Source organism: Phyllostomus hastatus, unplaced genomic scaffold (assembly GCF_019186645.2).
Source record: "Phyllostomus hastatus isolate PE091 unplaced genomic scaffold, TTU_PhHast_1.1 phas_scaffold_11, whole genome shotgun sequence".
NCBI classification, from domain to species: domain Eukaryota; kingdom Metazoa; phylum Chordata; class Mammalia; order Chiroptera; family Phyllostomidae; genus Phyllostomus; species Phyllostomus hastatus.
In genome coordinates, this window is record NW_025334005.1 from 4,122,130 (window position 1) to 4,136,449 (window position 14,320).

At 65.1% G+C, this 14,320-nt stretch overlaps 1 protein-coding gene across 3 annotated transcripts; it reads right to left on the bottom strand.

Annotated features, from left to right (window-relative positions):
- Window positions 1–385: 385 nt before the first annotated feature.
- SLC22A12 (solute carrier family 22 member 12) lies at window positions 386–7,969 on the bottom strand. 3 transcript variants are annotated; one of them, XM_045855211.1, is made up of 10 exons: window positions 7,260–7,969; window positions 6,479–6,558; window positions 5,882–6,036; window positions 5,631–5,799; window positions 3,847–3,970; window positions 3,561–3,676; window positions 2,684–2,898; window positions 2,080–2,188; window positions 1,624–1,827; window positions 386–1,105 (listed from the first exon to the last, which is right to left on the bottom strand). In XM_045855211.1, the coding sequence occupies exons 1-10, from the start codon at window positions 7,674–7,676 to the stop codon at window positions 1,042–1,044; spliced, it is 1,653 nt and encodes a 550-aa protein (XP_045711167.1). In that variant the 5' UTR covers window positions 7,677–7,969; the 3' UTR covers window positions 386–1,041. The 3 variants fall into 3 exon arrangements, with proteins under 3 accessions (XP_045711167.1, XP_045711168.1, XP_045711166.1); XM_045855212.1 differs by having other exon boundaries at window positions 2,795–2,898; window positions 6,479–6,582; XM_045855210.1 differs by having other exon boundaries at window positions 6,479–6,582.
- Between the last annotated feature and the right edge of the window lie 6,351 nt (window positions 7,970–14,320).

The window sequence follows — 14,320 nt, forward strand, 5'->3', positions numbered from 1 at the left end:
CCCCGCAGGGCCTCGCTCGTTCTGATCGCAAGGCCTGACGGCAGGCCGGGCGTGTTGCGGCCAGAGACGGGCTCTGGAGACCCGCAGATCAGGACCCGATTCCCGATTCTGCCCCCTCCTACCTGTGTGTCATGGGCAGTCAGTGTCCCTGAGCCTCAGTTTCCCCTCTGTGAAAAAGGGCAAAGTCTGCCTCGAAGGACTCAGGAGAAGACGGAATGAGATGAGAGCCGGATGTGCCCGGTGTGGTGCCCGGCCCGCAACAGGGGCCGGAAAGGGCAGCAGCCTGGGTGGACTCTCCGGGCAGGAAAGCCGGCCTGGGAAAGGGCCACGCTGGCACGGGGCCTGCGCCTGGGCATCCGCTGGGCAGATCGAACAGTCGGCGGGGGCCAGTCCTTTGTTCCTTTATTCACTGTCTTCCCTCCCTCCCACCGATGACCCGCCGCCGGCCCTGTGTGGCAGCTGGGGACATCCCAACCCTCGGGGGGCTCCCAGGTTGACGGGGTCGGAGACAGGCATGTGGCCCCGGCGGTGGGTACGGGTTTCATTCTACCTCGGGCGGGGCCCTGGGGCCCTGGACTGAGGACATCGGCCTGGGTTCAGGAGACTGAGTGGGATCATGGAGAAGGTGGCAGGGGGACTCCAGGGACAAGATATGGGCGCAGACGGGAGTGTGGAGAGGCGTGAGGGGTCCAGAGCCACCTCGAGGTGAGCCTGAGGAGCCAAGATCACAGCACCTGTGCCGGGCCCACAGGCTGCAGAGGGAAGCTGGGGAGGTTGTGGCCATGGGAGATGATGCACCTCAGGCTGGGGCAGCAAGAGTGGGGAGCTCCGGGTGCAGGGGCAGGACCCTCCGGGGCCTGAGCCTAGCTCCTCGTTGCAGCGGGAGTGAGGGTTCGGCGGCCCCTGTCCGGCGCACCGTCCTTCCCCCTTGGTGTGTTGAAGGCGTCTCAGGCAGGAAGAGGCAGAGCGGGGCCCTCTGGAAATCGAGTCCTCTGCTCACCTGCCTTCTGCAGAGGACAGAAGGTTCTTCTCGAGGGAAGACTAAACCCGTGTGGTTTTCACGACAGGATGCTCCCTGGTACAGGGTGCTGCCTTCTTCGCCGCCCTGTTCCGGAAAGACAGGACGGGGTTGGGTCTCGAGGTGCAGTGCCCCCTGACCCCGGACCTGATCTGTCCTGAGGACTCAGGGACACTGCTGCTCTCAGGGGCCCAGGACCAAGCATACGATGGAGCATATGGGTGGGCAGTGACATTTTGGGGCTTTAGTAACAGAGTCTGGGCCAGTGAGGACCCCCAGCAATGGCCATCGTGCCCTGGGCTCCCCACCTTACATAGGGCTACACTTGTTCCCCCTTGACCTCTCCCAAGGGGGAGCTGGGGATGGCTGGGCCACTAGGGCCTCCAATGGTGGAACAAAGAGCAGGGCTCACACTCCACACTGTCAGCTGGGAGACCCAGGCCTTGGCCTCCACTCTCTCAAAGCAGTGCTGTGTGACTCTTGGCCAATCCTATACCTCTCTGGGCCTGTACTTCTGTCCAGTGATGGGGGAAAGTGGCCAGGCCACTCTCTTCTGGGATTCCCTAGAGGGAGAAGATGTTGGTCCCGGCGCTGGGCCCACTCACTGGTTCTGCACGTCTTGGATGGTGTCGGGCAGCGGCAGGTTCCGGGTCTCAGGCAGCAGCAGCGCGGTCAGGCCGCTCAGCACCAGCACAGCCCCGTACACCAGCAGGGGCAGCGCGGGATGGTGTGTGCCCAGCAGCTGCACCAGCGGCCCCAGCATGGCTCCCGCACGGGCTGCGACCTGGCCCAGGCCTACTGCGGTCATCCTGTTGGCACAGGTGTACCTGTGAGGGGCCACTGTGCCCGCTCATGGCCCGGACCTCCCACTCCGGTCAGCCCTACTCCGCCCAGGGAGGTCCAGTGGGTCAGCTGGGCAGGGACACACATGGGCTGCCCGCCGGCCCTGAGACCATAGGGGAGAGAGGCACAAAGCAGGGACATCTAGATCTGGGGATACGACCCCACCATGCCACCCCAGCCCAGGGCAGCCCCCTTCTCGGGCCCAGGCACAGCCTCACCTGAGCACAGTGGGGAAGAGCTCCCCACTGTAGATGGAGATGCAGGTGAAGGTGACGCCTACACACTGAAGCCCCAGCATGGCTAGGCTTGAACGCAGGTACCTCATCTCTGTAGTAGACGGGGTAAATAGGGATGGGGGTGGGGGACCAAGGGTCAGATGAAAACTCTCCCTGACCTTTCAGTGTCTGTGAGTCACTTCCACTTGGGGTCCCCAGATCCCACGCAGGCACCATGTCCTCAGTGACCTCATAGCCACTTTCTCTGATGCCCCCAGTCGGCTCCCCACGCAGACAGCCAGAGCCACAGTCCAGAAGTCCTCCCTGCCCCTGCCCCCGTCCCCCGTGTCCATTTCTGGGTTCTCATTTTATCTCCACAGCGCCACCATGGTGCCTGTCCCTCTCCATCCCTGCTCCCAGGGCCCAGGACAGGCCACCACCACTGTTCCTGTTTGTCCCTGCAGCCTCCTTCCTAACCGGGCCCCTGCTCTGGTCTGGCACACTCTGAGGAGCAGGCACAGGGTTGCAGGGCCTGGCTCAGCACCCGCGCCCCCTGCTGGGAGGGAGCCTCTGGCGGCAGCGGTGCGCCCCAGGCCTGCCCACTCACCGAGGGGCACCAGCACGTTGGGCAGGATGCAGAGCCCGGCCAGCACCAGGGATGCTGCCTGCATGGGGCGGCGGCCCACACACCTCAGTAGCATCAGGGAGCCTATCTTGCCTGGAATGTCAAGGACGCCGAGGAGGACCTGGAACAGGAAGATGTTGCTGTCCAGGGCCTTCAGGTCCAAGGCCAGGCCATAGAAGGCGAAGCCAAAGGCAAACCTGGGGGCGGGACAGGGGGAATCGGCTGAGGAGTGAGCTGTTCCATTGCTGGATGGTCCTCACACCCTCTCTCTCCTCCCCCTGTCGGCTCTGTAAGGCAGAGGGTGATCTCTGCAGACTACATTTCCCAGGATGCTTTGCCAAGGCTGCCTTTCATTAAGATTGGCCAATGGGAGGCACGGATGGGAGGCTTGAGGCGGGACCAGGGGAGGAGCCTGCATATTCCTCCCTCAGTCTCCCAGGTGCGCTCTCTGGCAGTAGCTGTGTCCCCTCCATGGCTCTATCTCCACTCGCCTGGGTCCTGGGTGGGTTCAGCCTCTGCTGGGTGGCCCTGACTCCTGGGCTCGGGGAGTACCCCTCTGTCCTCCCGGAGCCCTCCCAGCGGGGGTGGGAGTGTGTTCTCCGACTGCCCCCTCGGCCTCCTGGGCTGTGCGGCTCTCCCCACTGCCTGTGGTCGGAAACCTCCTTACTCCTCTTCACGGACTCTCTGCCGCCTGAGCCCACCTGGGCTGACCTGCCTGACTGATCGAGGTGCCAGGGCCACAGGGCTTGTCCTGGGGCCCCGGCGGGCCAGCGGGACCAGCCAGAGCCCTGATTCCAAGCTCCCTGGCTGCCATCGCTGAGCTGGGGCCCCGGAGGCGTGGGGGTCGAGGGACACCTACCAGCACAGAGTGGAGGCATAGGTGCGGAGGCGCAGTCCAGGCGTGCAGATCAGGGTGCCCAGGCTGGTGGGAGTCTGGCTCACCTGGAGCTCCTCCTGCAGGGCTGACAGCACGACCTTCGGGCGTGGGGGAGGGCACTGTCAGCACCGGGGCTCCAGGCAGCGCTGCTCTCACAGCCATTATCCCAGGGGCCTGGAGCCCTAGGTTGGCCACCCAGAGGCCCTGTGCAGGGTCAGGGGGAGGGTCTGAGGGGCCGGCCCAGGGGGAAGGCTCCACCCTGCCTCACCTCCTTGGTCAGTGTGTCCTGCGCCGCACTCTTTCCGTTGATGGCCGCCACCCTCTGCAGCTCCCGCAAGCCCTTCTCCAGCCTGCCTGTGATGAGGAGCCATCGTGCCGACTCTGCCAGCCACCTGGGGGCGGGGGGGACAAGTGAAGGGTCACTGCCCGTGGCCCCCAGGGCCTGGCTGCATTGTCGGCCCTGGGTCAGGCCTACACGAGCCTCACTGCCCCTCTTCCCCCTCTGCCCAAAGGGGTGGCCTCACTGCTCAGCGTGGCAAGGTCGGTGGGTGGGCAGCTAAGGGCACTGTGACATGTGGCGGCCGCAGCTACTCAGCCACCCTCCTTCCCCAACAGGCCGTCTTCCCTCCCTCCTCCCTCCCTCCTCCCCCACTGGGTTGAGTTTGGGGGTCCCTGTTCTCCCCTTCCTGCCTGGCTCCTGACCCCATGGCCTTTCCCCTGCCTCTCCTGGGAGCCAGGTCTGGGTGGGCCTGGGTGCAGCACGGTTGCTCTCGCACCCCCGTGATCCAGGAGCACTGTCCTGCCAGCCCACCACAGGCCAGGGGCCTGCCAGGGCCCTTCTTCCCGGTTGGGCACTGCCCACGGGTCACACAGCCCCAGGCTCCCCGCTCCTGCCCCATCAGCTCCGGGGCTGAGCCTTCCTGCCTGAGCTGGCTCCTCCCCCAGTGCCTCTCCCTGCAGGCGGCTTCACACCTGCCTGGGGCTCAGCTTGGAGCAGGGCCTTCCGTTCCCACACCCCAGCCCACTCCCTTCCCCATCGTCCACAGTTCCCGTCACCCAGCGGCCCTTGTACTCCACTGACCCCTTGTCCCTCACCTCGACTTGTCTCCGTGGTCCAAGCTGAGACAACAGCAGCCACCGCCCGGGTGTCATTCGGGGCCCCATCCCCACGGCAGGACCCCGACCCTCACACTGACCTGGCCCCCACGCCCGCAACATCAGGTCCAGACCTCCCGCACTGTCTGCCCAGCTGGCCCGGGTCCCTGGGGTGCCCACTGCTCCCACCCGGCTCCCACCCCCAGGCTTTGCTCCTGGCAGGTCACCAGCAGGACACGCTTTGCCTGGGAGCAGCAGTGGGGTGGGGCCATTTGCATCACACCCACTGGCACCCTGAGGTCCATTGGAGTTTGCAGAGCAGGGGACCGAGGGAGGATTCAAGGTGCCCAGGAGAGGTGGAGCTGACCAGACCCAGTGTCCTGTGGGACCCGGGGGCTGCGGGGTGGGATGGGGGGAGTCACGGCCACTCTGACTCCAGTACCGGTGGGAGGGGCAGCTGCCAACGCCAGGGTCCCTGGGGAGCCCTGGGGAGTTGTGGGTGAGGAGATGTTACATTTTGGTGCCACGACAGCAATCGTGGTGATGTCACACTGGCTGCTGGAAGCAAGAGGCTGGTGACCGGGGAAGGTGGGGCAGGAGGGGATTGGTGGCAGCAGCATTTGAAAGGAGAGCCGTGGGCACCTCGGGCACCCATCCATCCCATCAGGCAGGATGGGAGCAGGGCAGTGGGGACAGGGGTCACGAAAGGTGCTGGGAAGGAAGCGGGGGAAGGATGCAGAAGGGAGAAGAAAGCTCCCTTGAGGAGCAGGAGGAGAAGATGAAGGAGACGCATCCTGGACACCTGGATGAGTAGGCGACCATCGAGGCCTGAGGCCGCCACCTGTGCCGGGCTCCTGTGGCCCCCTCAGCCCTGCACCCTTCACCCCCTGCAGCCCCAGAGAAGTGTTGCCCCCTCCCCTGGGTAGAGGCTGGGCAGGGGGGTAGGGTGACACCCACCAGGAGTACCCAAAGAAGAGGAAGAAGGGGACAGACACGGCCAGCTGCAGCACCGTCCAGTCGTGCAGGCCGTAGGCCACCCCGCCCAGCAGCGCCATGCCGAGGCTGTAGCCCAGGCCGTTGAAGGTCATCGCCAAGGTTCGGGCTTGCTCAGACGTCCACTCCATCACTGCAAGGAGGCCATACAGGTCATCCCTGGAGCCGCCCAGAGCCTTCCCTGCTTGGCCCCAGGGCAGCGGGGGAGTACCTACGCAGAATGGCAGTGTTCATCATAACGCCCGCAGAGGCCACGGCCAGCAGGAAGCGGAACAGGCAGTACACGGGGAAGGTGGGGGCAAAGGCTGTCACCGTGCCCCACACGGCCATGTGCAGGTAGCTCCAGGTCAGCACCAGCCTGCGCCCAAACCTGTGGCACACACACCGGGGAACCAGGTCTGCAGCCGGCCGCTGCGTCGGCCGCAGGGCCTGGACCACCAGAGCCCACCCTGTGCGTGCACGCTGAGCAGAGGGGGATGAGAAAATGACACCAGGGAGGCCAGAGCCCTATGTTTCATCCCTGCAGGGCTTGTGAGCACAGGGGGACAGGAAGGCAGTCTGGGCAGGAAATGAGCCCCCCATCAGCAGGAACACCCAAGCAGCAGCTGGAGGCAGGCACGTGGCCGAGCAGGTTTCAGCGGTGAGAGTTTGACAACAGCACGACCCTCCGCAATCCCCGAGGAGAGTTGGGGAAGTCCAGGCTCAGAGAGGGTCCAAGCCGGCTCAGTGCAGAGCTGAGGGGGCAGGAGTGAGACCCGCGCCCGGCATGCAGGAGCAAGGGGGCGGCGAGGGCCAGGGTGGGCGGGACGCACCTGTCAGAGACTCTGCCAAAGACGGCGGCTCCCACCAGGACCCCAGACAGGAAGATGGACTGGGCCATGGGCTTCAGGGCCTGGAAGTCACACACCAGGTCCCACTGGTGCGAGAGAGGGGGAGCTGAGCTCAGGAGGTAAGGGGGCCCAGGCGGGAGGGGGCAGAGGAGCGAGAGGGGAAGGCCCTGGGGAGCTGGGTGACCTCTAGGGCTGTAGGGTCACGCCCTGTGGGACAGCACCGGCTGTCACCCATTGCCTGAGCCCCTCTATGTCTCCCTTTTGCCTTCCTGTCGGGGGTTAAGCCCTCTCCCCTCACCTGACCGCCCCCCCCCCGCCCTGCTGGAGCTGGTTCCTCTGCCCCCTTCCCTCTGCGTCTGCACAAAGAGCCCCTTCCCGCTGGCTGGGAAGGGCCGCCGCCCCATGTTCCCAGATTTGTCCCGTGACCCCAGTGGGTCGCCTCTGGGAATCTATGGAACATTCCCTGAGCCCCTGGGGCCCGTGGGACAATGGTCTGCAAGGGAGAGAGCTGCCCGGGTCACTGCTGACAAGTGGCAGAAGGGGCACCCTGGGTGCCTGCTGCTGTTCCACCAGCCAGGACCTCTGTAGCTGCTTCCTGCCACCAACCCCTCCATGGGGGGACATGTCCAGGAGGGTGGCTGGAAGCTCACGGCGAGTGAGGGGGCCTCCCGGGACTGGGCCCTTCTGAGTCCTGCCAGCTCGGAGCAGCGACTTTGGCCTCTCAGGTGCCGGGATGTGGGGAGGGTGTCGGGGAGGCCCTCACCTCGGCCACGATGGTGGAGCTGAAGGTGCCGCGGTCGTAGACCCAGCCGTCCACGCAGGGCTCCGTGGCTGCCTCGCTCCAGTGGGCGGCCGTGGCGTTAGGGTCCAGGAGCTGCCACTGAGGCTGGCGGAAGCGGCGACACTGGTGGGGCTCGTGGTTGGGGCCCGGTGGGATGGAGACAGCCAGGAGGGCCTCGGGTGTGAGGGCCTCGGGTGTGAGGGCCTCGGGGGCACTGGCCTGGGCGGTGCTGTTGTCCAGGAGAGGTGCCCAGCAGCGGTGGCCAGGCACGGCACCCGAGAAGTTCTCCAACAGGCTGTGAGTGCTGAGCCACATGATGGGCACCACCAAGGCCACGGTCTGGAGACCCTGGAACCGGCCTAGGCTGCCCACCTGGTCCAGGAGTTCCGAAAAGGCCATGGAGCTTCCCAGGGGACCAGAGGAGGTTCCCGCGTCACGCAGGTCGGCTCAGTGCTGAGGAGGGCGCGCCAAGGACCTGCTTCCCGGCGGCAGCAAGGGCGCCTCCACTTGGCTGACTTCTGTCGGGGGGCCCCTGGGGCTCCACCCAGCCGTGGCCACGCTGATTGGCTGCCCCTGGGACCTGAGGCTGGGCGTGGTGACCCTGAAGCTACGGGCACTTCCCCCGGAGACTCAGGGGACCCTGGATCACCAGGAGAAGATGAACTGGGACGTGCAGAGAGTGGAGACCTAAGTCTTCGTGGCTGGAATTAAAGTGTGACCAGGCGGGACTTGTGGAACGAGGGTCAGAAATCATTTCCTGGTGGAAGTTTAACCCAGATCTGAGGGAGCAAACTCGAAAGACCAGCAGCCCCTGCCCCCCGTGGTCACACTTTACCGAGGGCCGTGTGGCGGCCAGGGTCAGTCCCGGCCTCAAGGGGCTGCAGGCTTCTCTCTCGCTGCCGCCCTGCCCAGCACCCCGCGGCCTCGTCCCTCCTCGTCCAGCCCATTCCTGGCCGGCTGCCCAGCACCGCCCGGTGAGCTCCGCAAAGGTGGCCCGCTCTGTGCAGTGCCGTGCCTCAGTCACCCGGAGCAACCTGGTGGTGCACAGTAGGCACGCAGTCGGTCCGGGTCAGATGGATGACGGAGCGGGTGTCTCGGCTTCTCATTACACACTCAGCCGAGAGTTCGTGGGAACCTCCCGCCCCCGTGTCCAGCGCCTCGTCCAGCTCGCTGGTCGAGTTCACGCAGCCCCTCGGCCCTTCTGCGGGGTCTCGTTTCCATTATGCCGCGGGGACTGTAACCTCAGCATCGTGCCAGTCACTGCAGACGGCCATCTGGTTGTGCCTAGATGGGCCGTTCCTGTGTCCGAACCGCCGCTTCCAGTGTCCTGGCGGGGTCATCCCCTCGGTCTCCGGGAGGGTGCAGCGAGCTCTTCTCATTATCATGGGGACTCGTTCGTTGGGGGTTGGAGGGGTTCGCTGAGTGAAGGTGTCCCGGCTCCTGCTCCTGGCCCCGGAGGAGTGGCCGTGAACACGCGAGAAAAGTCCCTGCCGTGGGCTCTGTGGAAGGACGTGCCGGCGGGGGAGGGGACACAGGCCAAGAATTAAGTGGACACAATGTGCTGAACAGAAAGGGTTGTTCCGCGGAGTGCGGCAGAGTGGCAGAGGGGCAGAGTAAGGGATGGTGCCTCTGGAGGTGACATCAGAAGAGACCTGAATGGGTGGCGGGACACGGCTCCCGGACGCCCGGGCGGAGTGCCTTCCAGTCCGAGAGAAGGGCAAGCGGGCAGGTCCCAGGGTGAGTGCGTGCCCAGGGTGCACGAGGAGTGGTGAGGAGGCCCGTGTGGCCGCCGTGGCGAGACCGACGGAGAGGGCGGGGACACACAAGGGCGGGGCGGCCCCGGGCCAGCACCTGCAGATGCGTACACGGGCGGCACGATGCAGCGACACGGCTGAGAGGGGCAGGGGCCGGTCCAGCAGGGCCCCCGGAGGAGGCAGTGTAAGCAGGTTGAGGGGGAGTCGATGGCCTGCCTTTGCACGTGGTGAGACGGACGTGGCTGCTAGCCACCCAGGTGGGGCCTGGGGTGCCAGCCGGACCTGGGGGGGTGGGACAGGGGCTGCGGACGGAGCATTCTGAGGGCCCAGAGGCCCAGTCTGGGCCTGGGTGAGCTCACCCAGCGGCTGTGAGGTTGCACGCCAGGCCCTTGGTCTCCGATGTTTATTTATATTTATTTATTTATTTATTTTATCGTCACCTGAGGACATTTGCTCAGCACCTTTCAGAGAGAGTGGGAGGGAGAGAGGAGGGAAAAGAGAGAAACATCAGTGCAAGAGAAGAGCATCGTTAAGTTCCTTTCCGTACGCACCTGGACCGGGGACCGAACCCACAACCTAGACGTGTGCCCTGCCTGGGGGTCGAGGCTGGAACCTTTCTGTGTGGGACGACACTCCAACCGGCCACACCAGCCAGGGCCTCGTCTCCGCTCCGGGAGCTCAGGGCGTGGAGGGTCCCGCCAGAGAGACTGTGCGGGCGAAGCCAGCGAGGTAGTCACCAGGGCAGCAGCGGTGTCCCCAGGGACAGAGGGGACAGCATCTGACGTGGTGACGTGCTGCTGACAGAGGGCGTGGGGTGGGGACTGGAACTGACCCCTGGGCGGGCAGCTGGACATCCTTGAGGGCAGGCAGCTGGCGGGCTTGCGGTGGAGCAGGGGGTGGCCCAGATGGGCATGGGGTGGCCTGGGAACAGGACGGAAGGAAGGGGAGGCCGCACGTGCAGGCAGCCCGTGGAGGGAGTTTCACTGTGAGACCGATGGCCAAGTGGTCGCCGGATGGGGAGTGGTCCGGTTCACTAGGGTGATGCCGGCTGCTGCCCCATGCGAGCCCCAAAGGAGCCGTGGCTCCAACACTGCAGAAGTGTATTTCTTGATGGTGGAGCGTTCCGGATGCCTGCAGCCAACCAGTGGGCGGCTCTCCTCCAAGCCGAGATGGGGATGCAGGCTGTCCGGACCTGGGGCTCTGCCCTGGCCACTGGGTGCACGGTGGCTGTGCTTGTGGGTATTAAGCCGTGGAAGGGGACAGGAGGGCGTGACACTTGGGCTCCATTTACGCTCCACAGGTGAGCACTGGCCCCAAGGCCCCCAGAGATGGCGGCCGGTGGGCAGGCAAGGGAGGGAGGGCGCGGGGGAGCAGCCGTCTCCGGCACCAGGTTCTCACGATGGTGGGAGATGCTCCCCCAGTCTCCCCTGGTGCTGATGGAAGCCCCGTGCTCAGGTTAAACCTGGCTACGTCTGCGGGAGGAGGGGGGGCGTGGGGGGAGCGCAGGCCCTGAGGCTGTGGGAGGGGCCGGGGTCCAGCTCTGAGGGGCCCAGCTGCGCTGGGCTGCAGGAGATGAGGCGGGGCGTGCGGACACGGCATGTGGACCCGAGGCTCCTCTGGTGGCTGTGAAGTTGGGGGGCCTGGGAGGCCAGTGGGAGCAGTAGCAGGGCCGGCGCTGAGGAGAGGGCGTGGCAGGGAACTGGGTGAGAATGCAGGCGGCGCCCCGTCCTGCCGCCAGGGCCAGACGCGCCGTGGGCAGGGAGTCGGGCTCGGCCTGGTGGCGATGGTGGAGACAGGTGTGGCGGCTGGGCTGTGCAGATGCAGGGGGAGGGCTGGGATGGCAGACGAGAGGGCAGCGAGGACGTGGGGTGAAGACCCCGCAGGAAGGGAGGCCACGGTGCTGCAGAGCCAGGGGCATCACTGAGTGGTTCCCGTCCAGGTGCAAGGTGGGAGCTGGGTGGAGACGTGTGGGGCGGCCATCACTGGCTTAGCTGGTGACCCTGGAAATGACGGGAGGTGGTGCTGTGGAAGACGCAGCGTCCCCGCCTGGGCCAGCCCGGGTGACCGTGAGGTATTATTAGCAGGAGGATGTCATAACTCCGGGAATGGACACAGGCAGGCTGTTTGTCAACCTGGTTGGGGTTTTTTTTGGTGGGGGAACCTGGGGGTTCGCTGTGTGAGCACATCTCTCTGCCAGACCGTGACTCCTCCCAACCCCCACGTCCTGTGGTGACAGCAGCTGCCTCTGGTCCCAGGCCAGGCAGGAGGAAGGCCGACAGGAGGACGTGCTGTCCGTGACTCAGACAGTCTCTGGGTGGCCTGAGGGGCGGGCTGAATCCAGGCGGACGTCCGGAGGAGGCGGCAGCCACAGCCAGCTCAGTTTGCTCATGCCTCTGGGCTCCCGGAACCTGGGGCACAGCATTAACATAGCCTCTGAGCCCGTCCTCACCTCCTGCCCCTTGTCGCCGTGAGGGGGTTCCTTCGGGTGGGACAGCCCTCCTGAGAGGCCACTCTGGTTTGGCCCCTTGGAAGGCACCTGCCAGCCGCCACCTGTCACTCCTGCTTGGAGCCTTCGAAGACTCGCTCGTGCTCCAGAGACTTGGCCCCGGCGCTGAGCCCTCCCCTCCCGGCCCACCCTCAACACCTTTGCCCTCTGCCTCCCTCGCGTGGCCTGGGCTTAGCCCCAGTGCCCTGCGCCCTGCGCCCTGTCTTCCCGGGGTGCTGTCTCCCAGGGTGCTGTCTCACTGGGGGCTCCTGCCTCTATGCAAGTCCCCCGCTGGAGCAGCTTCTGCCGCTCCGGTCCCTGCGCGCCTCCCAGCAGCCCCTCCCGCCGCACGAGCCTTGAGCTCCTCCCTCTGCCAGCTAACAAGCTGTGAGCTTCCCAGGGCTGTGTCTGAGTCGTCGTGTCCCCAGCTGTGCCCAGAGCAGGACCTGGCGTGCAGACGGGGCCCTGGCAGGGCCGGACAGAGGCCTTGTGGGCTTCCTGGTCTCTAGTTGAATCTGGACTCCCCGGGCCTCAATATCCTCATCTGTAAAATGGGCCTCGTGGCCCACTTGGCAATGTGATTTTCAAAGAAGACATAGTTCTCCAAGGGTCCTCCGCTTCTCTGGCCACCCCAGTGTCAAAGTCAGGATAATTAGACCCCAAACACCAACTCCTTCTCCAGACCCTCTGAAGACCCTCTCATGTCCTGGGTGTCGCTTGCTCCCAAGGGCCCCCCCACTCCTCATAGGAACAAATGTGACCCAAAGGTGGCCACAGGCTCAACTCAGAACTCCTCACGGAACAGTGGAGGGGTGCCTCTCTGCTCTATGAGGATGGTGTTGGTGCAGCTGGTGGTGATTCAGGTGATGATGATGGTGATGGGCAAAGGTCCAATAAGAGGTTTTCCTGGACAGAGAAGCAGCCGACCCCCAGCTGACTTCTGGAGCCGCCGTTGCCACCTGTGCCGCACTGTGTGTGGCACCTGCCAGGTACCCAGCGGGCACTCGTCAGCAGAACCCCTGCTCCCTGTCCCTGGCTCCACCCCAGAGCCGTCACAGGCCTCGGCTGCTACATGGAAATGCGTTGTTCTGCGGCGTCGAAGCCCCTGGCTCTGGGGACAGGCTGAGGCCTGGCCCCCCGTGGCACCCACTGCCCACGCAGAGGCTGTGTGGCAGTGTGGGGGGCGGCCTCGGGCCGCTGGCCCCATGCCATCTCGGGCACGTGGCACAGGCCTGGGGCTGACTCTCTCATGGCTTTAATTGGCTCCCTCGGGTGAGCTGCTGCAGCCCTGACCGCAGCCACCTCCATCTGGGCTTCCCAGAAGCCCCGCCCGGGTGCCTCCGGCCCACTGAACACAGCTCCTCGGTGCAGGCCCAGAGGGGGCGTGGGGCGGCCCCTCGGGCTCCTTCCTCCCCGGTGCGCCTGGCGGCTCCTGCAGGTCGGACCCTCCTTCCCCGAAGGGACTTCACACTCCTTGCGGCGTCCAACCGGTATTTCACGTTAAAATTCAACCGAGCGATATTCGCCTGCCGTTGGAACCAGACTGGTCGTGACTCACTGCACAAGCAGGCTGGACCTTGCCCGTCTCCGTGGGAGCCTTGCCCGCGGCTGACCCGGACCGGCTGGGACCCTTCAAGGAGGCGGCTGCAAACCCCACCCCACTCCCGGCCCCTGTGCCGCGTCCCCCGGGAAGAGGGCCTGTGCCTCTTCCTGGCTGCCAGTCCCCAATGTCCCAGCCCCGGCCTGTCCTCTGGGACGCTGGTTCAGCCGCATCTTGGAAGGGTCCGGTCCTCCTGCCGAAAAGATACCACTTTTTTTCCAATTTTGTGAGCCGCAGCCTGCCAGGAGGAGTAGTTTCAGGTGGATGCAAGGACTGGCTGGGGAAAGGGAACCTTGTGGCAAAACCCCTCCCACTTCACCGGAAAACACGGCGGCTGGAATGGGCCGGCCGCATGCACATGTGCGGTACAGCCAGGTTGCTCTTCTCTTCCGCTTCTGAGGACACGGCGCGCACAGCCGGGGACCGCAGCGGCCAGTGCCGGCCGGCCGTGCCCCTGACACCCCAGGGATCCCCGGACTGAGCGGCACCCGGCCCGAGGGCTGTGCACACAGGCTCTGAAGCTGGCTGTCTTCATCCGAATCCCTGCTCTGGCCAAGCTGTGTGGCCTCGGGAAAGGGGCTTAACCTCTCTGTGCCTCGGCGTCCTCCTGTGTAAAACGGGGTAACGAGAGTCCTGATTTTATAAAGCTCTTGCGAGGACTCAGTGGGCTTATGTAGGACCACCAGCGAGAACCACTCCCTGGCAGCCAGTGAGCGCTTCACATCAGTACTGTCGTCATCGTCCTTGCCATCATCATCGTCACCTTCGTTGTTTAAGGGATTGATTGATTTATTTGTAGAGAGAGAGGGGAAGGGAAGGAGAAAGGGAGGGAGAGAAGCATCCGTGTGAGAGAGAGACATTGATCAGTTCCCTCTCGTGCGCGCCCCGCCTGGGACCGAACCCGCAAGCTAGGCACGTGTCCTGCCTGAGAATCAAACCAGTGACCTTTCGCTTTGTGGGGTGACGCCCAGCTGACGGAGGCACACAGGTCAGGGCATCATCCTGATTTCTGAGGAGGACAGCGGGAGGCACCCGGGAGCCCTGGGAGGCTGACGTGAGGAGGGCTCACGGGGGCGGGGGCGGGGTGGGGGGCAGGCTCAGGGTCCCACCGGGCAGGGCACCTGCCCTTCGAAGGGCAGGTACTTGACTGTGCACTGTGGAGAGGCCGCGACAATTATGGGTCGGAACGTGATTTAGAGTTCCA